Source organism: Eleginops maclovinus, chromosome 18 (genome assembly GCF_036324505.1).
Source record: "Eleginops maclovinus isolate JMC-PN-2008 ecotype Puerto Natales chromosome 18, JC_Emac_rtc_rv5, whole genome shotgun sequence".
Taxonomy (NCBI): domain Eukaryota; kingdom Metazoa; phylum Chordata; class Actinopteri; order Perciformes; family Eleginopidae; genus Eleginops; species Eleginops maclovinus.
Genome location: NC_086366.1, coordinates 5,763,427 through 5,790,102, shown reverse-complemented (window position 1 = coordinate 5,790,102; position 26,676 = coordinate 5,763,427). Strand labels below are relative to the sequence as shown.

Sequence of the window (26,676 nt, the reverse complement as noted above, 5' to 3'; positions counted from 1 at the left end):
TGTTGCACTCCTCTTCCCTTCAGCAGGGGTGGTCCTCTGCGTAGATAACCCCAGCCAGACAGCCGTGGGTGATAGAGATCAGATTGAGATGACAGACTGGAGAGCTGCCCAGAAACACAAGTACACACTCACACTCAGACTCACACTCAGACTCTCACACTCACTCACACACACACACACACACACACACACACACACACACACACACACACACACACACACACACACACACACACACACACACACACACACACACACACGCACACACACACACACAGAGTAATGAGGAGGAAATTAAAAAGGCATTCTGAAGAAAGAAAAGAAAAATCAGCATTCTTTGTTGTTTGTCTTTCGCAGGAAGAGAAGAAGTGAGTGAAAACAGAAGGCTGGAAGTCCTTTGTTCTGTCAAACAAACACGTCAACTTCCCAGAACTGTCTAGTAAAGCTGCAACACGAGTGCTCACAGGATATACCATTTCATTGCGCTCCCTGATATGCCATTGGTTATCCCCAGTGTATCTTTTACAGCTGGTTATCCTTTATCTAAGTAAGAAACAAAAGCGTGTTTTTCTTCATGTTGTACTGATGGCTGTTTTTACATCTGAGAGTAGATAGAAGCAGTTACGTAAAGGTTTCTCTGGTACACACTGGTTTAGGTCTTACAGATTGAGACTTTGTTTCCCATGAAGAGTTCTGTTCAGGAAGAGTATATTAGAAGATAGACAAACATCTCTCCTGGAAACACATTGAAAATATGTGTAAAAGCACAACATTAAGGAATTGATGTTCTCCGCCACCTTAGATATTTTGGTGCGTAGACAAATTATTCTCCTGTTCTAAAGTATTGTTATGTAGTGTTACATATCTGTTAACTTGTGTCGTGTCTTAATATTTTTCCCTGTTTATGTTACAAATGGAGCTGCTGTAAAGGAAAAAAATTTAAAATTGTCTGTATCGTTCGTTTTGTATTTTACTGTATCGTATCATATCAGATTGTTTCGTTTCGTACCGTTCCGTTCCGCATCGTGTTATATCGTTATGTATCTTATCAATCGTTTCGTATCGTCACATATAGTATCGTCACATATGGTATCGTCACATATAGTATTGTCACATATGGTATCGTCACATATAGTATTGTCACATATGGTATCGTCACATATGATATCGTCACATATAGTATCGTCACATATGATATCGTCACATATGGTATCGTCACATATAGTATTGTCACATATGGTATCGTCACATATGGTGTCACATATGGTATCGTCACACATGGTATCGTCACACATGGTATCGTCACATATGGTATCGTCACATATGGTATCGTCACACATGGTATCGTCACACATGGTATCGTCACACATGGTATCGTCACACATGGTATCGTCACACATGGTATCGTCACATATAGTATCGTCACACATGGTATCGTCACACATGGTATCGTCACACATGGTATCGTCACACATGGTATCGTCACATATGGTATCGTCACATATAGTATCGTCACATATAGTATCGTCACACATGGTATCGTCACACATGGTATCGTCACACATGGTATCGTCACATATGGTATCGTCACATATGGTATCGTCACATATGGTATCGTCACATATGGTATCGTCACATATAGTATCGTCACACATGGTATCGTCACATATGGTATCGTCACATATGGTATCGTCACACATGGTATCATCACATATGGTATCGTCACATATGGTATCGTCACATATGGTATCGTCACATATGGTATCGTCACATATGGTATCGTCACATATGGTATCGTCACATATGGTATCGTCACACATGGTATCGTCACATATGGTATCGTCACATATGGTATCGTCACATATGGTATCGTCACATATGGTATCGTCACATATGGTATGTCACATATGGTATCGTCACATATGGTATTGTAACATATAGTATCGTCACATATGGTATCGTAACATATGGTATTGTAACATATGGTATCGTAACATATCGTATTGTAACATATGGTATCAGAAACATATCGTTTAGTTTCGTATCGTTACATATGGTATCGTTACTTTACATGTGGTACCAGTACATCTGATATCGTTACGTTACATATGGTACTGTTACATATGGTATCGTAACGTTACATATGGTACCAGTACATCTGATATCGTTACGTTACATATGGTACCAGTACATCTGATATCGTTACGTTACATATGGTATCGTATTGTTTCGCATCGTATCGGTCGTATTATTTACTATGGTAGTGTAATGTTTTGTATCATATCGTTTGATATAATTTTGTGTCAGCTTTCATGGTATTGTAACATACTGTATCGTATCCATAAACATAGCAGCGGTTTTGACCGATATGCTGACGACATTCAATTCTACATAGTTAGAGGAGGATTTGAGCCCTGTCGACAATCTTGTGGATATCATTTTAGTAATTAGTGATTGTGAAGACATTTAAGACTTTGGTTATCAGGGAACAAGAGGAAATCTACAGTAATTTAACATCGTATGCACGTTTTTCAAATCTGGCATCTGTAATAAAGAATGTTGGTGCACAGTTTTAAAGCAATTCAAATTGTGAAAATGTTATTATTGAAAATATGATATAATAAAAAGAAACATAAAGCTCAAAAGTAATTGATAAAAAATATTGGTCAGTATGCAAAAACAATGTAGGCTTACAAACAGTCAACTCAAAACGACCTGTATATAACAAGTCAACGGTTTATTAGAACATCTTTGTTGAAAATAATTATTAGTTATTATAACAACTCAAATGGTAGAGCATTAATGATAAAGGTTGTCATAGAAAACTATACGATCAGTGTGTAGACAGTTTTTTTGTGGATCAAGTAGCAGATGTTCAAATTTCACAACTGTGTCCTTGATGTCATATCTCAGCTTCAATTGGTTTATTTGAGGTTGCATTAGCAAAACAACTGTCATACCACATTAACCCCTTGATGTTTCAGAAACCACAGTTAACAGCAGAGGAGAAGCCTTCCACCACGTGTGTGTGAGTGTCTGCGAATGACAGATCATGTGTGATGATTCATCACAGTGGCCTAATGTCACTTTATTGCTTCACTGATGTTATTCATGTTTGCCATACCTCAGGGATTCATGAACTGCTGATCCTGCTGACAGACTCAAAAAAAAAAAAATGCTGCTCAGATTGGAAATTATGAGCAGGGGATAAACGTGTAGAATATTTTCCACTTGACTCTTTTCCGTAAGGATCTGTCTGGTGTGTATGTGTGTGATGTGCAGCATTGGGAGGGTTACTTTGATAATGTATTCCACTACAATTTAGCTACATGTAAAGAAATGTATTCAGTCTCCTAATCTCAAAAATTAAGTTCTGTTACTTTTGGATTACCTCAATATCAAATCCAATGCAAATAAATCCAAGAGAAAAAAAATATTGTATGTCTTATAATGTAAGACAACAGAACAATGTTACCGTAGAAAAGAAGAAACCAAGATATTTAGGTTCAAAAATGTGTCCTCTGCTTAGAGATTCTATCTACAGGAGAACCTGCCTTTCATTAATAAGCAGATTCAGGCTTTAGCCTATACACCAACAGTGAAACACATGAGCACATACTACAGTTTAAAAAGCAGACATTAAATCTGAGCTGACAGAAATTGCTCTGTTTTAGTTTAACACACACAGCTAAGCTCACACACACTATTTTATGATCATATAGGTTCACCTACTGAATTAAACAGAACAAATGAACCAAAGAAAGTGAAAACCATAAAGCAGATTCAGGCAGTAGGCGTATAGATTCACACTTAATGTATTACTGAACAGAACAGAGCAGCGAACAGAGAAGAAATAAATCTGATCCTTTTACAGCAAACATTATATGCTCTTTTGTTTTTTTACTTACATTGTAATCCTGCTAGTATCAACACTTTTAATTGTTTAATTTTATTTGTATCCTCATACGTAATTGCGTTACATGTAATCCATTACTCCCCAAGCCTGGTGGTGTGTGAGTGTTTGTATGCCAGAGGTCACTGTCTCTCGGTCCAGACGGCTCTGACTCAGGTTCTCAGTGTGGCTTCACTAATCTGCCGTAATTATGTCTCACAGCGAGCTCACTCACAGTCACACACATACATTCACTCTGTCCCTTTCCCTCTATTTCCTCCCTTTTTCACAGAAGACCAGAGTTGTGGTTGCCTTGGGATGGATAGCAGTGTGTGTGTGTGTGTGTGTGTGTGTGTGTGTGTGTGTGTGTTTGTGTGTGTCCAGGGTTGTGAGGGTTAGTTAAAACATGTAACCTGTGAAAAAATCTAATCAGTAGACAGATCTGATTATTACTATTTAAAAGTAATGATTACTTTCAGATTACTCTAACAGAATACAGTTTGAGTAATCCCATGACATATAATCCATTACTCCCCGAGCCTGTGTGTGTGAGACACAGTGTTACCCATGCCTACACACATATCCTCAGGGTTAAAAAGGAGACTCAATTGCCTTCGTGACTTGCCATATAGTGAAAGGGGTTTCCAATGTGAGAGTCATCCGCTGCACGCATCACACTCACCGTCCTGCCACTGTGACGCATATCTTCCTTGTGTTTAATCAGCCAGCATGCCTCGGGGAGAGTGGTGATGCAGAAGAAGTGTGGGCATTGTAAAGCCAGACTACCTGACCAGGTTCATGCGAGTTCAGTGTGACGGGATGCTGTAGCTATTAAATAATGTATTTCTCTGACATACAAATTGGGGATTTTTGTGAAGATATAGACATTTAAGAACAAGTTATAAACACTGATATACCGGGATTTCATTTGGTTTTCTTTCTCAGTGTTTCCTACTGCAGAGCACACATTTCACATTATCTTCAAGTGTTTGCATCATAGTGGAAAATGTTCACCCTAATAAAAAAAGAAAAACTACATTTACAGTTGAGTCTGCAATTTCGATCTTTCTTCTGCCTAAAAAAAAGGACATTTGACCAACTGTTTATCTTTGGTTTTGCCACAAAAACAAACATGTTTCACACTGCAATAACTCTAAAACTAGAAATTGTTGTTTCATTACCACAAGGACAAATTATACACCAGGCAAAAATGATTCACACTGTTGCAAGGCAAAGAAAACAACAGCTATAATACAAATGAACTCTTATGATCCTCTTAAAGGGTCCATATTATGCTCATTTTCAGGTTTATGTTTATATTTAGTCTACTGTGACATGTTTACATGCTTTAATGTTCAAAAAGCTCTTCATTATTCTCATACTGCCTGTGCTGCAGCACCTCTTTTCACCCTCTGTCTGAAACCAAAACCTAGTCTGTTCTGATTGGGTAGCTTGTTGGGATTGATCGACCGTTTAGAGATGTCCCGCCCATTAGCCTGTCACGTACAATCTTTTGGAATGCCAGCCAATAGAAGCGTGGGTGTTCCAGAGTGATTTCACTATGATCAAGAAGTAAGAAAGGAGTCCAATCGGTTGTTTTCATGTCAGCATTACATTAAAATCTGCTCATTGTCAATCGCCTGACAGAACTGACAGCATTGATCATGGTATGATTTTATACTCACAGAAGAAATGTACAGTAGCTATGTGGCATGATTGAACAAGGAAATGAAAAGTGATATCATTAATATGACAGAATTGGAGCATACCCTTCTTTAGGTAAACAATCTCAAAATAATGAACATAAGGTGATCTAACAATGCATTGTCTTCTAAAATACCTCCCCTTTCTATAAAGTCATGAAACATAATGAAGAGTTACTCATTAATTTTCAATGATGAATGTTGGTGTGAACTCTATTTAACCCACAGCATTTATTTATTCAGAAGGCAGGTCAGGCTTACAGGACAAACCCGTTTCTCTTCAGAGGAACATTGTGTGTGTGTGTGTGTGTGTGTGTGTGTGTGTGTGTGTGTGTGTGTGTGTGTGTGTGTGTGTGTGTGTGTGTGTGTGTGTGTGTGTGTGTGTGTGTGTGTGTGTGTGTGTGTGTGTGTGTGTGTGTGTGTGTGTGTGTGTGTGTGTGTGAACCCCTCTGAGCTCTTAAAACTGTTAATATTTCTGTCTTCCTCTTCAAGAAAAAAACCTAAAACCTCACAAGATATTGCATGCTCAATAGCTGAAACACACAGCCCCCCCCCCCCGCACACACACACACACACAAAGCCTCGTAAAGCTTTTCTGACTAAATGCGTGCCTGGCTGCTTGCTTAAACACACACACACACACACACACACACACACACACACACACACACACACACACACACACACACACACACACACACGCACACGGCTGCAGCACAGCACTCTTATTTAAACTGATGGGAGCGCTGTCACGACATCCGACTAGTCCTATTTGTTCCACAGAAGCCTTGGCGTGAGAGTGCAGGGTCACCCCACTGGCTCTCATGCAAATCCATTCAGCACACACACACACACACACACACACACACACACACACACACACACACACACACACACACACACACACACACACACACACACACACACACACACACACACACACACACACTTAATAGTCCTGCAGATAAGCAAAAACACTGAGAGAGACAGGCAGGCAGGCAGGCAGGAAAGCAGAGAGAGAAGAGTGGACAGGAAACCAGTGGAAAGACAGACAGACAGACAGACAGACAGACAGACAGACAGACAGACAGACAGACAGACAGACAGACAGACAGACAGACAGACGTTGTTTTTATTGTTGTTAGTTTTAGATGGCATGTGTAGCTCTGAGGACAGCTACCCTAATATATGGTAGCTGACACAGGCAAATGAGTTGTCTGATCACATGATTCCTTCAGTGTTTTGTTTAGGCGGCGCTTTTAGTAAACGCTGCACACGTGCTGTAAAGCTGATGAAGATGTTTTCTTCATTTGCTTTTTATTTGGCACCTTTCATTTTGTAAATTTGCATTGGTTTTGAAACTGCAGCGTGTTTCTCCTAGTGGAATTGTTTTGGGTTGTTGTAGCAGGTTTGCCCGTGTCGGCCATTAGTGTTATGCTAAGTTTTTTGTATTTTTGCTGACAAAGGAGGCCCAGTGAGTGGCTGGCCAATCAGGATCAGGGATCTACACACAACATAACAGGTGGACAAGACTGACATTCAGATGGAGTAGAGTCAAGCGTTGCGTGCACAACAGAACCAAGAGAAATACGAAGAAATCAAGCTAACGTAGGAAGAGCGCAGTGAAAACAAAGGGAGGGCTATTTGGGACAACTGGGTGAGTGATTGTAGAATAGCTTATGTCAAAAAAACGAATATCCTATAACAGAATAAGAACTTCAAAGGGTCCTGTGTGTCCTGAGTGCAGTTTCATAAAGCTCCTCTTTCATTGTCAGTCAGTTTTGCAGGGTGCTGGTCCTGCAGGATCGTGGTGAATTAAACCTGCATGTTTGGCCATCCGATTTGTCCTGCACAGCCTAGCCCAAATATGTCAAGCGTGACAATATTAGTCATTTCATGCCAAAAAAAAGAGTAGTGGGGTCATATGCAGTCCTCCTCCTCTTCCCCCACTTAAAATGTGGACATTCACAAATGCATGCACACACACACACACACACACACACACACACACACACACACACACACACACACACACACACACACACACACACACACACACACACACACACACACACACACACACAGTTTTGCCTGGCGCCCCTCCCCCTCCTCCTCCTTTCCCTCCCTCTCTCTGCCTCTTACACACACGCACGCAAGCACACACTCAGCATGCTTCATTATACACACAACATAGCGTGCCGGAAACAGACTCAATAGATGCCAAGCTCCCGGTCCCTGCAGGCTCAATGCCCCTAAAACACTGGATGCACCTTCTCAAATTAGGTTAATTTGCCTTTGCCACAGAGACCGCCCAAAATACCGTCTAGTGGTTGCACAAACAATTACGACAGATTCTTTTTGGTTTCCTGACAATTTTTTAACTTGGTTGGGTTTTTTAATCAGACTAAAGCTGAAGGGAAGTATTTATGATATGCATAAAAATGATGATAATCAAGACGAACAAAGAGTGATTGCTATGTGATGTAGTCAAATACTGAATATGTATCTAGACATTTTCCAAAACATTTGTTATTTGATATACCACAAAGGTGACTGATAAACCTTTTGGAGCTATTCATTGATTTATGTTTTTTATATAAACATTTATTTCTTTATCTTTTGTATTTAGTACCAGTACTGTGTACAAGTTTACTTGCTTTAATGTTCAAAAAGCAGCAAGTCTTTTTATTGTATCATTCTGCCTGTGTAGGCAAGTCAATTCCAGTCAATTTAAGCACAAGTGTAACATAGTGATGTCACTATGTTCCGGAATAAAACAGTCCAATGAAGGCGTTTCAGGCAGGTTAGTGTGGGAGCATAATAGGGCCTCTTTAAAGTAGTTTTATGCTTTTATTTTGAAGGCAGCTTTGGTTATAAGGTATTTATGTATTAATTTGAAACATGGGGATGCGGGATTTGCTATCAGAAAGGGCTTTTTATTAATTAAATTTCCCAGGGAAAGCCGAAGAAAAGGCAGAAAGGCAATATAATAGAAACTGTTGTCACTGTACTTTTGGACTATTGAAATGAAATCCACAATGGATATTCTTGCCTGGAGATTGGATCATACCCTGCGTAAGATTTGTTGCCTCAGCTTCAAATTGCGTTTTTTGAGTACATTTTCACTCTTATTTCTTCTTGATTTTGTAACTAGAAAACCGTTAACATGAAAAAAAAAATAATGTCAATTGTGGACCAGCTCTTTTTTATAATTTACTGGCATTGAATTCTACACTCTCCTTGCCCTTACCATTGGGGTATCTGAGGATACGACCAGATTCAAATGGGGTTAAAGAGAGTGAGACCAAAAGGGGAGGGAGATGTGGAGGAAATGGGGGTGGGTGGGGGGGACGACACAGAGAGAGGGTTTGTTTCCCCTCTCCCCTCTTTGGCACAATAGTGTGCACGGTTTGATTATTGTCTCTGTCTGAGTACAACATTTTTCTCCCCCTTTGTCACGTTCATAATTTTTTTTCTGCTGTGGAGGCAGATAAACAAGCACGAGAGGAAGGTAGGCTAGACTCGAGTGGGTGGGTGCAATTTGCATCAGAGCGACTCTGTCTGCACGACCCTTTGACGTGTCCAGGAATAGAACGAACAAATCAAATCACAGCAAAGAGTTATCTCTCCTCCTGTATTATGGTGGGTGACATTGATCCAAAATAAAACTCTAGATTTGCTTTTGTCAGCCGCGAAGAAATAAGGTCACCCATATCACATTAAAAATGTCTGTCTGAAGACATTTGTAAACTAATATAACCATGAAAAGATTGGTCCTGTAAAACCCCTGCGGGAATGTCTGGCCGTTATATGAAATTACTTCTGAGGCAAGGAATTAAATGCACACAACCCAAACTGAGCATGGAGTGTGACCTATGAGAGTTGCACTCCATGCTCAGAGTTCAACTAAGGAGACTTGGAAGGGGGTCCTAATTCTGCTCATTTTTAGGTTCACATTGACATTTTGAGCCTCTGTGTCATGTCTCCATGCTTTAATGTTCAACAAGCTCTTTATTTTTCTCATACTGCCTGTGCTGCAACACCTCTTTTCACCCTCTATCTGAAACCAGAGCCCAGTCCTCTCTGATTGGTTAGCTGGCTGGCTCTTGTGTTACATAGTGATGTCACTAACTTACGGAAGTAAACAAAGCTGTCCAATGGAGATGTGGTCTATTGCATAAAGTGTATATATTGTATGTCGGTGGTTGTGGAAAGGCACAGAGGGTGAGCTAGGTTCAGGTATTTTCTGTTGACCGTATAGTCTTGCTTTAGTGTTTGTTTTCTTTTATGAAAGGTTGCACGGCCTTTTATTTTGGAACGCATCACAGTGATTAGCCAAGTTTAGCCTCTTAGGATCTTGATTTTATTGGGAGTTTAATCGCCACAATACCTAAGAGTGTCAATATCAGTTTCCCCTTCCTGTGTCTTATTCACTTCATCTCGTCTTTAACTCTGTGGTTGCCACAGGAATGCCCCTGACTTGTTCGTGTCAATCATGAAGTCAGTCAGGGCCCTTCCCGTTTCCTCCCCTGAGACTGACGGTGGTTAAAGTGGTTGTGGTAAAGGGTCAACTTGCTCGAGAGGTTAAAATAAGACGGTGGTCCGGAGGTTAGGGTGGCCTTGTTAGGAATACCAGGCATTTCACCTCAGACTAGGAGTTATGTTCAATTCAAATATGCTGAGGTGGTCAAATACTCAGTTTCCATACTACGCACATATTGTCTTTTTATTCTGCTACATTTATTTAACACTCATTATTACTAGCTTCTCTATATTGTATATAACAACACATGATGTGATGCAGTAATGTCATTTCAAATAAACATTGTCAATGTTGAGAAGTTCCACATTGAGGAACTACAACTTTAAAATGAAACTGTAAAAAAAAAGCCATTTTGCATGGTGAGCACTTTTACTTGATAGTACATTTCTCCTGGTTGTTCATCTGGACTGAAAACGGCACTGCTTTGTACAGCAAGAAACAGCGAGCAGAGCAGTATCAGATTAGGACACTGGTCTTGTGGAGTGCGGGGTCACTGCTGCAGACCTTTTATGACTGTTGTCAAAATGAATTGACTCTGGACACTCTGGAAGAGGTACGGGACTATTAAAGGATTTCTATTTCTGATTCTGATACAAGGACTTTAACTTGTAATGGAGTATGTTTTATTTTACTTAATTAAAGGATCTGAGGAGAAAACTACTCATTCTCCTTTTCAGAATAATCAAGGGATCAATAGAGTTTATTTTAATATTACATTACAACTCCTTGGTTCCTTATTTGTGTTATTAATCTGGATCCTAAGTATTACAAAATTGTTTGATTGCTTTCAAACTTAATAATTGAATAATGTTTGCAATATTTTACACGAGGTTGTTTATCAATGATATAAAGTCTGTTGATGCTCATTAAAAATATTCACAATGCTTTTATTTTGATAGGGAGTTTAGCTTCCTGGGCTAACCCTGGCTAACCCGGACGTTCCCTGCGTGACTACGTGACAACGGTACGCCGTAGCCATAGCAACAGCCAGAGCATGGCTCAGGACAGGAAAAAGTCAGTTAAAGATTTTACAATTTAATGATAATTTTTAGAATTGATTCATAAGAGAGTGGTGACAATGGGTAAGTGAAACTTTCTTCTGTTTACAAGTCGGGTTTATTTATATTTCAAAACTTCATATACTTACACGACTGCAGTGGTGACGTTAGCAGAGGGCACAGCACTGATTTGTTTACAGGTTAACGTTAGCTTTATTAGCTAACCTAACACCGGTCATTTCTTACTGACTAATCGACTCTTACTGATTTTTCCACACAGTGTTGGTCTCTCATATTATTCATAACTACTAAGAGCAATGAAGAGCTTATAATGTCTAAGGTTACTTAGCTTGCATCCAAACTAAACTGCATGTTGGACACTATCTTGGGACTTACTTACAATATATCGGTCATTGATAATAATTAGCAGTGGTGAAAAGTACATTTACTCAAGTACTGTACTTAAATACACATTTGAAGTACTTGTGCTTTACCAGAGTAATTTCATTTTATGCTACACAATACTTTTGACTGCACTGCATTTATTTGACAGTTTTATCCACTGCTTACTTTATAAATGAGGATCTTGACACAGAGTTCTTTAGAAGAACTTTGAAAATATCATTATTTGGTATGGACTAAATCATCCAACATTATATTGAGCTAACTAAAACAATCAGTAGGTGTTTTTACAGTGTGGTATTAGTACTGTTGCCTTGGCCCGGAAGAGGCTGTGGGAGGCAGTAGGTCAATCTGTGGGATTTTGTTTGGGAACTAGACTGGTTGAAGTCCAGCACAGAACCAGTACAGAGTGTGGAATGGTTGCTGGAGATAGGCCAGTTCACTGTCTGGGTACTGCCGAGGTACCCATGAGCAAAATTCCTAACTGCCGCTATGATAAAATGTCATGTTAATTAAATAACCAATTATCTTATGGATTAATTAGTTTATTTCAAATCAATCTGCTTTTTTAAAATAATAATAATAATAATAATAATAGTAATGATAATAATAATAATAATAATAATAATAATAATAATAATAATAATAATAATAATAGTAATGATAATAATAATAATAATAATAATAATAATAATAATAATAATAGTAATGATAATAGTAATGCATTATTTGTAAAGCAGTTTTCATACATAGGATGCAGCTTACAGTTCTTTAACAATATGGCTAAAATTCACTTAAAATGTTTTAGCACAAATGCAGAATATGTAAATGATGTAGGCCTATATGATATCACAAAGTCCAAGGAAGTATTAAATAGGCAAGAGAACAAATGGTAAATAATGCAAATAATCCTAAACTTCACAACAGATAACAAACTCAGTAAAAGTAAGAAAGACATAATACAAAATAAATAAATACAATAAAAAAATACCAATGATAAAGTCATAAAATAAATATAAAAAAACAAGTTTAATAATGTCCACTGACTTTGCCTGCATATATTTCCTGGTAGGGTGTTCCAGAGTTTTGGGAGCGCAGTGGATCAAATCTGCTTCACCCATTATGTGTTGGGCGACTTTAGGTATATTTTAAAAAGATATGGTGTGTTGGTGACATTTTTTCATCTTGTGTCCTCCCTTCCCAAAATTAGCCACAACTTTTTACTTTTACTTGTCTTCTTACTCGTGCCGATATGAGTTTACACGTTCGTGTGTGTGTTTTCCCTCTGATGACTTAGGCATGCGTCCATGCAGAATAGATGAGTTTATGAACAGCTTGCCTCCCTCACATTAGACTGATTAATAGTTCAATCAGGGCTAAAACGGACAAAATGTCACGGGGGGACAGTTGTCATGCAAAATCAGCCCTTTATATGTGGGCCATCTACAAGGATAAGCCTGCTTAATGCTGTCACAGGGCGTTACTAATTTATCTGCGTTGTGTAAACCAATGTTTGAGGATCCTCTGCTGCGTTTAAACACAGAGCCTTGAGACAGTAGGGGGGCAATCAGGCTATTACCGTGAATGAGCATGAAGCCTGCTATTTGACTGGCTTTGCACTGCTGTGTGTGAGAGAGAGAGGCCAAGGGTGTACACGCTACTTGTTTACATGTTCTTCAACGTTGTAGTGAGTGAATGGAGTTAAACCTGCCTGTGTTTGCATGAGATAGTTTGTATTTGGATGTGTTCGTTGTGCTTGTGGCCAAATCCGTGTGTGTTTATGCTGTGCATTGTCCTGCGTGTCCTCTCACTCTATTTCCCTCTGATAGTCTGCGAGGGCATTTAATGTCTGGCATGCAGCCGGGCGCAGGGAACCATCTGATAGTAGTGACCCATGGCCCTGAGTTACCCAGAGGTATTTAATCGGAGGTCAAGTGTTTAGTTGGCGTGATAGTTTCCCCTCACTAGTGGTGGACTAATAGATAAATGCCCCGAGAGCGTGCACACACTGACAGACAGACAGAGGCTGCGTCAGGCGTGCACTTCTTTCCTCACACGACCTCCTGATCTCCTGAACACAATACGGACTGCTCCTCTGTGGCCCCTGTTACACCTGACAAGAACAGTCTTGTATATTTTAAATAAAAAACTCATGCATTGCAGAAATGTCTTTTTTCATTTCCCCACACTTTGGGAGGTTGCATGAGTCCTTGTTAAACTTTGTGTTGCCCCTGCAGCGGAGGACAGGCTAATGTAGGGCTGAAGTCAAAATACCCTCAGCCGTGAAATGCCATAATCTACAGTCTATAGGCTTAATGCCACAGGCTTTACTGATTAATCTATTGAATGGAGTGTACCGTAAATGGGTTTAATATGGTGGACATCACGCTAAGGGATTTGCCCTTACATTAACCTCGGTGGCTAAGTGCTATTCCTCTGTTAAAAGTACCCCCCACTTTTATCCTTAAAAGATTACTCTTTTTCAACACTGGGTAGAACTGTTCCAGGATGCTTGTAGAAAAAGTTTAATAACAGTTTTTTGTTCCTAATTTATAATTATAACAAACATAAGTTGTATTTCTTGAAGTTTGTACTCGTTGTTTTTCTGTTCAAATTCACAGTGGGTGTTTTTCATAAGAAAATGTTCATTTCAGAGCAAAAATAAAACAGAAAACTCACAAGAGTTCAGTTCAAGTACCGAAAGAATACTTTAAAAAAAGAAAAATACAACGTGTTGTGCCCCTAATATTTCTACATACATTATTAGTGTGTGTGCCTCTTTAATTGGAAATATTAATCAGTAATCAAATGTATTTTAAATGTGTTTTATTAGTTGCAGCACCAAATGGAAGTCATATAAACATACTATTCCCAGTATAGCTAATTGTACTTGTCTCTTGTTTCCAGGAGACGAGGAAAGCACTACGGAGGCGGAGCAGGAGGGGGAGAAGGAAATGAAGCTGGTCCTTCACTGTCCTCCGATCTACCCACTGCCTGAAGAGATAGAAAAGGTAGGCAGTGATTCAAAAATCATCTCCCTGAAAACCCCTGGCAGGTACCTTATGGGTTTTCTATTTGAAGTGAAATCTGAACACCATCTCAGGGGAACAGACATCAAATCATCTCTTATGCATTCTGCTTGCGACCGTACTTCACATGTTACCTTTCAAAGCTGCATGTTAATGACACACCATATTGACACAACATATGCCATTTTTTTCCACAACCCATCCTGGTAAATGTTAATGCTGCTCTCTCTCCTTATGCTGAAGTCATCAATATGACCAGGATAAGAAATGGAACAATGTCTGTCCTTATAATCTTCCATCTGTTTTAACATAAAGCACTTAGGAAGCACCATGGCGATGATGGCGTGTTGCTTTATTTCCTCGTCAATGTCAGGTGGCAGTTACATATTCCCATATGATATGCCATATGGTATGAATATAAATTAGCAGGGAATATCTCTTCCTTTAGCACACAGTTTTTACCAGTTCTAGCAGCTTATTCTCCGTTTATCAAAGGACATTCATCTGCAAACACAACTCTTATTTTCAAGATGACACTAAGCAATTCAAAACTAAAGATATGAGGGGTGGGACACATGGCCCTGATATAAAAGCTATTCTTGTGATTAGATATATGACGATTTGACTGACATAAACCTCCACTTTTCTGAATTTGTACAAATATTTATTTTCCTTTTTTACCTTTATTGCATTGCGATACATACGGATGTGGTACTCTTTTTCTATGAAGTTTAGAAAGGACATATTAAGCTTATTTTCCGGTTCATATTAGTATCTTTGCCTCTATTGTGACATGTGTCCATCCTTTCTGTCCAAAACGCTCTTTATTTTTCTCATACTGCCTGTGCTGCAGCACCTCTTTTCACCCTCTGTCTGAAACCAGTGCCCAGTCTGCTGTGATCTGTTAGCTGGCTGGAACTAGGCTTCCATAGTGAGTTTATTTCAAGCGATGTGTGTGGCAGCTGCTAAGTAAAGACTTAAATATGTCATCACGTTGCAAAATCGTTGAGAGCATAATATGACTCATTTATCACATTGATCAAGAACAGGGGGATATTGTTGGCTTGTTTACAGCCTGTTTGATCGCCCCGCTCCACGTTTGTTGTTCTGTTTGAATTTGCTGCAGACCATAGCAGAGTCTGTTCTCAGTATTTTGAGTCTGACGTTAACGGAAATAACCAAGAGAAGACATGGCTAGAAAAAGAAGACCACATTTGGCGTTCATTTAGTAAGCTACTGTAAATTATCAGCAGGGTTTAGAGGGTTGCTTTAAATATGTAATCCGTTACAATTACTAGCTGTGAGAAAATGTTATCAGTAACTTAATCTAAGGATCACAATATCAAAGTAACCTGATTACTTTCTGTTAGTTTTGGATCACCTCAATATCAAATGCATTGCAAATAAATACAAGAGAGTATATATCAATACTGAGTATTATGTGAGACAAAAGAACAGTGAACAGTGACATTACATTTAGCTGACACTTTTATCTAAAGTGCAATATACCATAATACAAACTCCGGAAACAATAAAAGTATTTTCTTCAAATCAGACAGAAGATTTAAAGTGCATTAGTTTCAAATGGGCTAAACTCTCAAAGTGCTTTAAAAAAACAAACGTTTTTCTCTGTTATGTTGAGTTTAATGGCAAAGGCACAGTATATGCAAAACAACTGTTTTCCTTTTCTTTTTTTAAAGAACCGGCTTTTTCATTCAGCATATTCACGCTAGTCTATGGATTAGCAGTAAAAGTAAAGGCAAAAAAAAGGCAAAAATAAAATCTGAGCTAAGAGAAAATGCTTCTTTTTAGTTTAATGTCCTTATATAAAATGTAATGTGTGTATTGTAATCCCCACATTTTAGAAGTATAACAGTAATCTGATTATGTATTTTTTGATGTAACAGTCAGTGACTACAGTTACCTTTTATGTATCCTGATTATGTTAAATGTATTCTATTACTCCCCAGTTACATTTGTCTTTTTTAACCAGTTTGACACACCAGTACATAATCACTCTGAGGCTTCTCTCTCTTCCTGTGTGTTTCTCTCCAGTCATTTCTGGAATTTCTCATTGAGGCCAATAGATGGCTGAGAACAATACACCCCCTGGTATTATGTGAGGGTGGCCTTTCCATGGCCATGTACACACAAATCCCCCCCACTGTTAACCTCCTCAGTACTCTCTTTCACTCAGATGTACAGTACGCACACACACATTGTCTTTCTGCCTGCTGAGCCGTGGCCAACAGACCCAAATGGGAATCCATATTATTTATTGATTTCTGTTTGGGCATCCGTCTCTCCCCGTGTGTTTGTGTGCATCCGTTTGAGTTTTTCTGTTCATAATTTCTCACAACGGGCATGTGATAACCAGAACAAAGGATGGAGAGACAATAACAAAGAATGACAGGGGGAGGGAGAGGCTCATTTTGATCATAGCCCATCTGGTTCAGGCTGTACCTTATTTTTTTCCCTCCCTCTGTCATCCACTCAGTGTTCAATAGGTTCGTAAAATAGAGGATGTTCTAGGCTTAGCCCCCCGCTGAGTACACTTCAGCACCATTTATTGGAGGGGGTTTAGGTGGCTGAGGGCGGCCAGAGAACAAAAAACAACAGAGGCAGTGTGCGGTGCGAGCGCAGAGCAGTGGGCAGCTCTGTGTGTGCTGGTCGGCGTGGGAGGCACAGAGGAGGCGGTGTACTAACAGGCCCATTTAAGTGCTGTTAATCCCGGTGTGCTGGGAGAGGGCTGGCACTGAGGTTTAATGGTGGGCTGCTGAGAGGGAGAGCGCTGCGGTTACACACAAACACCATGCCTGCCACCCACACACTGGGCACAAACACACAAACTAACACAGGCTTGTGTGTGTATACAAACACAGAGAGGAAACTCAATTACATCTACAGGTGGACTCAAAAAAGAACACTTTATAACACATGTGTGGAGCAGTGATGATTTTTGTAGGCTGACCATTTTCCATTGGATTTACGATCATTTTCAAAATAATCTCTGTAGCAAACACTCGTTTAAGATAGGCTACTACATGTTTGTTTTACCAGGATAATCTTCACATCATTTGTGATTTTTGACAATGTAAATGCATTCGCAAGAGGTAAAAAGCTTACATTAGGCTATAAAGGAACTACTTCATGGTCACATGACCTCCCCTCACCATCGCTAAGCTAAAGGCGGCTAATATTTGTCGGGATGATATTTAGTCGTCTAATTTAGTCACTTGTTAGCAACTGCTATTTTTTTCTAGATATTCTTTGGGGGCTTTTTTTGCCTTTAATCGGATAGGACAGTGGAGAGTGACAGGAAAGTGGGAGAGAGAGTCGGGGTGGGATCCGGAAAGGACCACGGGTCGGGAATCAAACCTGGGTCGCCGGCATATGGTGCAGGTGCCCCAGCCAGTTGCGCCACGACCGGGGCCTGCAACCGCTATTTTGATGACACATAGAAGCTTCGGATATTCACAAACGTGGTAATTACTGACCTATTTCTATGAACAAAACGTGAAAAAAAAACACTCACTTCCAGACGAGGGAACAGGAAGTGGGAAAATCCTGAGTAATATTTGGGTTCAGGACTCATTCCTGCACCACTCTATACAGGGACAGACAACCCCACCTCCAACAGCTTTCCTCTTCACGATGGGTTTCTTTAGTTTTCTTTGGTAGATGTGCTTAGAATGCACTGTGCTTATCAGTCTCAGCATTGTGAATACAAGCACATGTCCCCTCTGTCCCCTCCTTTGTCTTTCTCAAGGACAAATTAGCACTTATTATTCAGGGACCAGGCCGTGCTACTCCCCACTTTCACTGCAGGTTTTAAATTGAAAATCAACTCAAACTTGCTTCTCCAAGCAGGTGGTCGGACTAAAAATAGCACTGCATTAAAAAGGTTATTCAGAGGGCTGCGTTGGCGCGTTGCTACAGGTAGCATTGAGGAAATATGATCCAGGAAGTCCAGTTTCAATAAAACAGCTACTGTTTTGGAGGTTTATCAATTGGCAAAATCACCGTCTTCCTAAATCTAAATTGGTGTTAATATGTGGAGATGATCCTGCTGAGCAAAACATGTAACATGCCACCAATTTCTTATTTTCCTCCATTTACTGACACCCACGGAAACCTCTCATTGCTTTTTGCAGAGGCAGCCCTTTGTGATCATAACTTCTGGGTCAGCTAACAAAAATACGTCATCACTGCACCACTCTTTGGACCCCTGCCATGATACTTTGCTCTAATAAGCCTTTGTCTAACGTCACCACCAACAATCAGAACAATGTTTCAATCCTTTATTACCTGGCAAGGTTTTTCTCCAATTTGTCAGAGTGACTCTTTAACTTTCCATGGCAGTGTTCCCGTCTGAGGGTGAGTTGTGTTCAGTTGCAGCACAGAGCAGAGAACACCACAGCCTTTTGACACAGCAGCTGAGCACCTCTTGTTCTCCGCACAGCGCTGATGCTACCTATTCACTTCTCAAGTTTCACAGCCGTCGGAGCTCAAACACACAGTGTAACAGGACAAGACGTTCACCTCCAAGAGACAAGGGAAGGAGCTGACACAGGAGGGACAATCCTCCCTGTTAACTTCTCAAATGTTGTGGTCTGTGAAGAGCTCCGAAACACAATGTAACGGAATAAGACGTTCACTTTTTCTTAGATAATTAAAGAGAGAGTAGAGAAAGCAAGGGGCATCGTTGTGTGTGTGTGTGTGTGTGCGCCGGAGGATCGAAGGAGTGAATCAATGAAGACCAGACATCAAAAACACTTTATGGCAAACACATACACAGAGATAGACATGCGAGCACAAAGACACATCTGGTACTCTCTTTTTAATGTTATTTATCTTTTTCCTTTCAAAACACACAAGCGGAGATTAGGATGTGTGTGTGTGTGTTTGTGTGGCCGTGTTCTTGTGTGTGTGTGTTTTAAACCTTGACAATAAGGCAAGGCAAGTTTATTTATATAGCAACAACAAGGCGATTCAAAGTGCTTCACAAAAAACAATAAAGCATCAAGACAACAGAGAAAGCCAAGATAATATAAAATACATTAAAAAATACAAGAATTAAAGTGACAGTGTAGTGAAGGATAGTCATTTGATTAAATAAAAGGCAGCAGCAAACACAAATGTCTTTTATGGTGCAACAGGGACATTTTTCACTCTTGGAATTAGCGTTAAGGGGACACCAAGTCCACACACTCCTCGAGCACACACAGGAACAGCACGGAGTGATAGTAGCACACTCTTTGGCAGAACCAGAGACTTCTTCTTCACTGTACTTACCAAAGCAGCAGAAAATAGACCTGAAGCGTGAAAACAGCTTTGGTTGTGATTACGTGCAATTGAAGCGGGAGCTATTATGTGGCCTTTGTGTACAGACAGCTGTGTAGGCGCACGAGACACACAACTGAAATGCCTGCTGTGTAAACACGGCTTTCAAATGGTGTTTCAGTTAAGCTTCAGGGTACGTCTTTGTGTCAACAGGAAATGGATTCATTAAAGAAATGTAATTCAAAATAACACTTTGATTTGTTTAAACAACAGGCTTAATGTGGATTTGTTTCTTTTATACTTTGGGTATTGTGAAGTTGGGCCTGAATGTACCTTATTGCATTTTGCAGTGAAGTTGAGATGAAAGCTGCAGTCTACTTTAACGGTATAATGTCTCATGGACACCTTTATACAACATTTAAACAGTCACCACCGCAAACGTCAAGTTTAGTTGCTGTAGAGCTTTTTATTCTTACTGAAACGTGACACAAACTATGGAGGAAGATCAGCGCAATATGTGAACATTTTGTAGAGATCTGGACAAAATATATATTTCTTTGCATTCTGATATTAAAGTCAGCAATCTGGTAAAATAAAAAGTCACAATACTGAGAAAAAAGTCAAAATGATATGATTATTGTCAAATTTCAATAGAAACGTCAAAGTTCTGAGGAAAAATGTCTGAATTATATAAAAAAAAATCTAAATTAACGTCAGAAGTTTTAGAAAAAATGTCAGAATTCCAATAAAACACACTGAATCAAAAAAGTCAGAAGAAGTTCTGAGAAAAAAAGTCTGAATTATTAAAAAGAGTCAGAATTTCTAAAATAAAATCTGAGAAAAAAGTCACTAATCGAAGCAAAAAGTCTGAATTCATATAAAATGTAAGAATTCAGATAGTAAGTCATAGTTCAAATTATAAAAGTCAGAATTGTGAGATTAAAGAAAGACTCTTATATCAGAAAAATGTTGATCATCTCTCCATATTCTTTCTCATTCGTCCCAAATCCCCTTCCGTGGATAGCAAATGCTACTAAATCTAAACCGTTATCTTTTTTCTCAGTTTATTTCTTCCTTTAGATGTGACTAGCCTTCTTCCCGTGCCTCAGACTCTTGACTGTCCGAACTGGGCTCTCAAATCCTCTTCTTCTCCTTCTCCCTCCATCAATTTTTTATGTGAAAGTCTTCTACAGTAAAAATAATAGAATAGCCCCACATCCCAGGGAGATAAACCGTGCTACACATCTCTCTGTTTCTCTCTCCTTACCTCAGTTCTCCTTTTCTTGAATAATGGATAGTTTTCAAACCAGGCATAATCTACCATTCCGGTTTTTTGTCTTGATCTTCAACCCGACCTCAGGAGGTTCCTGAATAATTGTTGCGTTATCTGTTCTTTAATCAGTGACTTTCTCTCTTTCCTTCTCCACTCTTTTCATATCTGCTTCACCTTCTTCTTTTTTTAGTCTGTTTTTTCTTCAATCTTGGGGCAGGCAAGAGAGATGAGGAGAGAGGGACAGAGGGAGGTTTCATCAGATGAATGCTGATCTGCAGTAATGACGGAGAGACAGCGGGGGGATTATTGTGCAATATTGTCACGGGCGTCTCCATCAGGGAAAATACCAAGTGACAATATTACATGATAATCCCAGAGGTCATTGCGAGGTCAACAATGCTTTTATGAAGCGGTTGCCTTGCCAGCTACTGTGGCATTTAATTTTGAAAGAGTTCAGATATTAAATACTTCAAAACCAAAATCCAAGTTATTGTCAATGCATACACAGACCATAGAGCTCAACACAGCTACTCCCAGCATTCATTGTGGGTGGTGTTGATCAATAACTGAGGTAGATTTTAAGGGAAAGTGTGCACAAAAACAAATGTAGGGAAGGATCACAACACTGCAAGAGGACAGGTTTCTAAACATTACTTTTACTTTATTCCCTTAAGAGACGTCCTTCTGTGACCCGAGGATGATTTTTTCATTTGTACAGTCAAACCAAATCCTGTTTACAACTGCCTACAGGGCAACAATCATCTTTTCATATAAATAGGTCATAAAATAGCAGGCGAATTGAAGTTGTTGTGTTATTTTTGTGAATTGTAAGTAAAAAATCTTCCCACTTCACAGTGCCTTTAGACCAGGTCAGATATGTTGACCATATTCCATTTCGTCGTACAAGTAAGTAAATATTAAGTATCAACATCAACAAGTATACAAGTGTATACATCATAAAAATCATCGTTTCATATACATAAGTCATAAAATAGAAGGCTAACTTTAGTTTTGACAGTTGGATCAATTAAATAAGTTAGGTAAATGTTAATTAACAAAAGATTTGTTTCGTTTCTATACAGTCAAACCACATCAGAGCTCCTCTGTTTTACTCATTCATAAGTGTCTGATGGGTCTCTGCATAATACACTTGAGCATGGAGTTAAACACTGCAGGCGATGCCGCTTGTTTCCTCTTGCTTAAGAGGGTTAAATGAGGTTGCAATTTGCTGCGCTCAGTTGACTGTCATCCAGTCAGACAGCTCCTTGTTTAAGCTGCAAATGACAGAACATGAATGTGAAGCACATATCGACCGCTATGAAAATGGATAGACAGGCACACACACACACACACACACACACACACACACACACACACACACACACACACACACACACACACACACACACACACACACACACACACACCCTCTTCAGCCGAAGTTACCTCTTCTGGCCTCTCCTGGCTTACTGTGCCATGTCGTGCCGAGCCGTGTGTTGTGATGCGTGGTCTAGTGGGGATAACGGAAGCACATGTGTTGTCTGCTAACTCTGATTAATGTAACAGACTATACCCCCCCCCCCCCCCCCCCCCCTTTCTCTCTCCGGCTTATTTTTTCGCTGGCCGCCTGCTGTCCTGGCTTCACCTCGTACATGTATGTCTACACTCAGTCTGCCCATAAAGCCCGGGCCGTGAGAACGCCAGAGAGACATTAATTTATTATACAGTCTCCCTCTTTGTTTTGTCGGTATAGCCTATAACGCATCAGAGTCTATAATGTAAATAATGTAGGGAAAAATGGTACAAAACGGTAGATGCAGGGTTCAGGACGGTTCAAATCTGTGGCACTGCGGGGTTAAAGAAGCTTCTGTAATGTCAGTGCGGCAGCTGTTTACAAGTGTGGAGAAGATCTTTGTAATATAGTTCATGCAGTTTAAAATGAGTAGGCTGTTCAGTGTCCAGGTATGAAGCATGCCGTTAGATTGCAGTCCAAATAAATGTGTTACAAGATCCAACGTGTTAAATGAATAGACGTTTAATTTGTGCCCCAATAACTGGCTATAAGTAGAAAACAGCGTTCTGTGTAAAAGCTGATATACTGACAAAAAGTGGAGTGAATAAACAGTGTTGTACAGCTCTATCTGACTAATCTAAGATCTGCATTCATGGCCTTATATAAAAAATGGGGGGAAACAGTTGTAGCCCGAGCGGGACTTCACATTAGCCTCTTATAACAATATATATAATAATAAATCCCTCAACTTAACCCGAAGGATATCTGAATGGTTTTTTTTTGTTCTAGTTTTTATTAATTTCTTTTCATACAAATTTTTACAATAAAACATAAAAAATAAAAATACAAATAATGTGATTTACCTACATTTGAGTTCGTATTCTCAGCAGAGTGTATCCTTTAACTAAGTTGACAAATGAAAAGTATAAAAAAAGCATGAAACTGAAACGGCTGTATTTTCAGTTTGACTCTTTGTGCCCCCTGACATTCAAAGCTACCTGACGGCTCAGTTCTGAAGATGAGCATAACTAACTTAAAGGAGACACATTAGGTCGAATAGTCTGATGTGCTGACCGTCTGCAGCCCGATGCTCCTCAGGCGAGTTGTTGTTGTTGTTTTGTGTGCCGTGCCGTGCCTCGCCCTGTGTTTGGATGTGATGTGATGCGTGCCCGAGTGCCGGTCGAGTCAGCCATAGGTGATTCTTTCCCTGCCACTGCCCTTTCCCCGCTTCCACGCACAGGAGTAGGGAAGCGAAGAGAGTATGATACAAGGGGAGGACCAACATGCAACCCTGGATTACCCTGGTGTGGGGCGCAGGGTGCGGGGGGGGGGGATAAGCCACTACTTTACAACAGTCCTAAATGTGTATTACTAACACCGTGGGTCATCACCCCTCTGACACATGTTCCCTCCTTCCTGTCTGCTCTGATGACTTCATCCTTTTATTTCTTTTGAACATTTCAACTAGGGCTGCACGGTTTGGATAAAAATTGCAGTTATTTTTGCTGATATAGAGAGGTGCAGAGTGAGCCCTTAAACCCTGAATAAATAGCATTTTACCAATTCCTGTTCCTTCATCTGGAAGTGAATGTTGTTATTGAACGTGTTTTAGCTCAAGAGATAAAATACAGTAAATACCCCACTGGTGAATTTCCGAAGCTTCTTTGTGTCATAAAAACAGTGATTGCTAGCGGTGGTGATGTGAAGTCGGCCTAAAGTAATATGTCATCACCACTCAGGAGGAATTGATAGCTTTTGCATTCTTCAATAATAAAATGATCACAGTGTTTTTTGTGTTTTTTTTAAGAGGATCTGTACCAAACAGGTTTTGTTGAGTCAGTAGAAAATGAATTGTTGATTGGATATCTCTACATGATAATTAATTCATTACAATTTAACGCAACCCCCTCAAAGAATGCAACCAAAGTTTCTTCTTTAGCACCTATTTATTAACATATGTACATTTGCTTTTTTAATATTTACATTTAACTAAATTCAACTATGCGTTCCCTTTGCTGCAACGACTGCTTTTTTAATGTGTTCCTTTTTCTTGTACTACATTAACTACATACTAAAAATAGTATGATGACATGTGGTTCCTGCGATTTCGATAAATTGTTGAGCTGTTTGGATGCACACATCCATCATGTGTGTGTGTGAGATTTTCTGAGGGTTTTTCTGCCACTATTCCAAACAGACAGCTCAGAAGCAGGCCATCTCACACACTTTGATTCAGCCACTCCACAGTACAGTATTCCCCTGATCCATCTGCCCCCAACCCCTCCTCTCCTCTCTGCTTCTTGCATGCCTCTGCCCCCCCCCACCGCTTGCACTTCCCTCTATCCCCATGTGACCGCTACTACCCCTCCCTTTTCCCTGCTCCACACACACCCTCATACACACCCAGATAAACAGACATAGAAACACATTCATTCAGAAAGACACGCACATGGTCAAGGCACTTCCACACACACACACACACACACACACACACACACACACACACACACACACACACACACACACACACACACACACACACACACACACACACACAAATGCCCAGTTCTACACTCATAAATACGCACTTGTCATGTGATGTGTGGTGCGCCATGGGGTCCAGATGAGTGGAATCTCAGTGTTGGCTCTCGCTACACTGAGCACCACAGGGGGTCTTTATCGTCGCTAAAATCAACAAAGACACAGTCACGAAACACTGTTTCTCCATCACACAAACACGAGCGTGTGCACACATGCGCCCCGGCATATTCAAGCACACACCGACGACACACACACACACACACACACACACACACACAAAAAGCACAAAGAATAATACAAAAAAAACCCTCTCACGAATTGCCAAAAGTTCACAAAAACATTCTCCTTTTCACACGCAAGGATGAGGGAACAGCTGGACAATGTTGTCAGTGACACAAGCACACACACACACACACACACACACACACACACACACACACACACACACACACACACACACACACACACACACACACACATACACACATACACACACACACACACACACACACAAATAATTTAGGGAAAATTAGGGGAAAAACAAGAATAAATCACTCAACTACTTAATCCTGTCTTAAATGCTTGCGTGATCTATCGTGTTTGTGGTTTCACAGACAGGGAGGGAGGGAAGCGGGATGAAGTGCCAGCTGAGCAGATAGAGAGGAGAAAGCACTTGTGAGATTGAAAGAGGCAGTGTGGAAGAGTTTGGAAGATAAAGAGTTAGGAGGATCCAGGTACGATGCGACGCAGCACTCCTGCCTTTGTTTTCGCCTCTCTAAATCTGCCACCCATCATCATATCACTTGATTAAACCTAATCCTAATGCCTCTAATCCTCCAGGCACCCAAAAAAAACGCCTAAATGCCTTGCATTCATCCAAAAACATCTCTCAACAGAAGTCAGTGAGCACTACATTACGCCTCTAAACTATTTTCCAAATTCTCGAAACACTAGGGTATTTGAGTTTTTCTAGTAGTGAAGATTAGAGGAAATAAATTGTCTCTGTTAGTGGGGATCTGCTAGTATCTGCAATAATCTGTTTCGATAAAAGCCTGCATAATGTTCTCTCATTTATTAAAAGCCTTATCTGATATCTGAAGTGCTATTAAGAAACAATGAGGATTTTTGGGGGGATTTTAGCTTGACTGATGTTCTGTTCATTAATCACCAAGGTAGTGCAGTTCAGAGCCCAAAGATTTGGGAGGAGGGGTCATTTTGAAATCCACAAAGAAACATTGGAAAAGTTGGCTTTACAATCGGGAAAACACAGGAAAAAGAAAAGTGAGAAATGTAATCTGCTTAAAGAGGATATATTCTGCTCATCTTCAGGTTCATGTGAGTATTTTGTGTCTCTACTGCCTGTGATGCAGCACCTCTTTTCACCCTCTGGCTGAAACCACACTATTGGCGCCGGCCAATAGAAGCGTGAGTGTTACAAAGTGATGTCACTATGTTCTGGAAGTAAACAATGGAGTCCTATGGAGGCGTTTCGGGGGATG

At 40.0% G+C, this 26,676-nt stretch overlaps 1 protein-coding gene across 1 annotated transcript in view; it reads left to right on the top strand.

Moving 5' to 3' along the window:
* The first annotated feature begins 11,136 nt into the window (after positions 1 to 11,136).
* The window catches only part of lekr1 (leucine, glutamate and lysine rich 1), a 76,741-nt gene continuing 61,201 nt past the window's right edge, over positions 11,137 to 26,676 (top strand). Inside the window, exons 1-2 of the mRNA XM_063907375.1 lie at positions 11,137 to 11,220; positions 14,446 to 14,549. Of these exons, the coding sequence (XP_063763445.1) occupies positions 11,217 to 11,220; positions 14,446 to 14,549 (108 nt within the window). The 5' untranslated portion in view covers positions 11,137 to 11,216. The remainder of the gene's footprint in view (positions 11,221 to 14,445; positions 14,550 to 26,676) is intronic.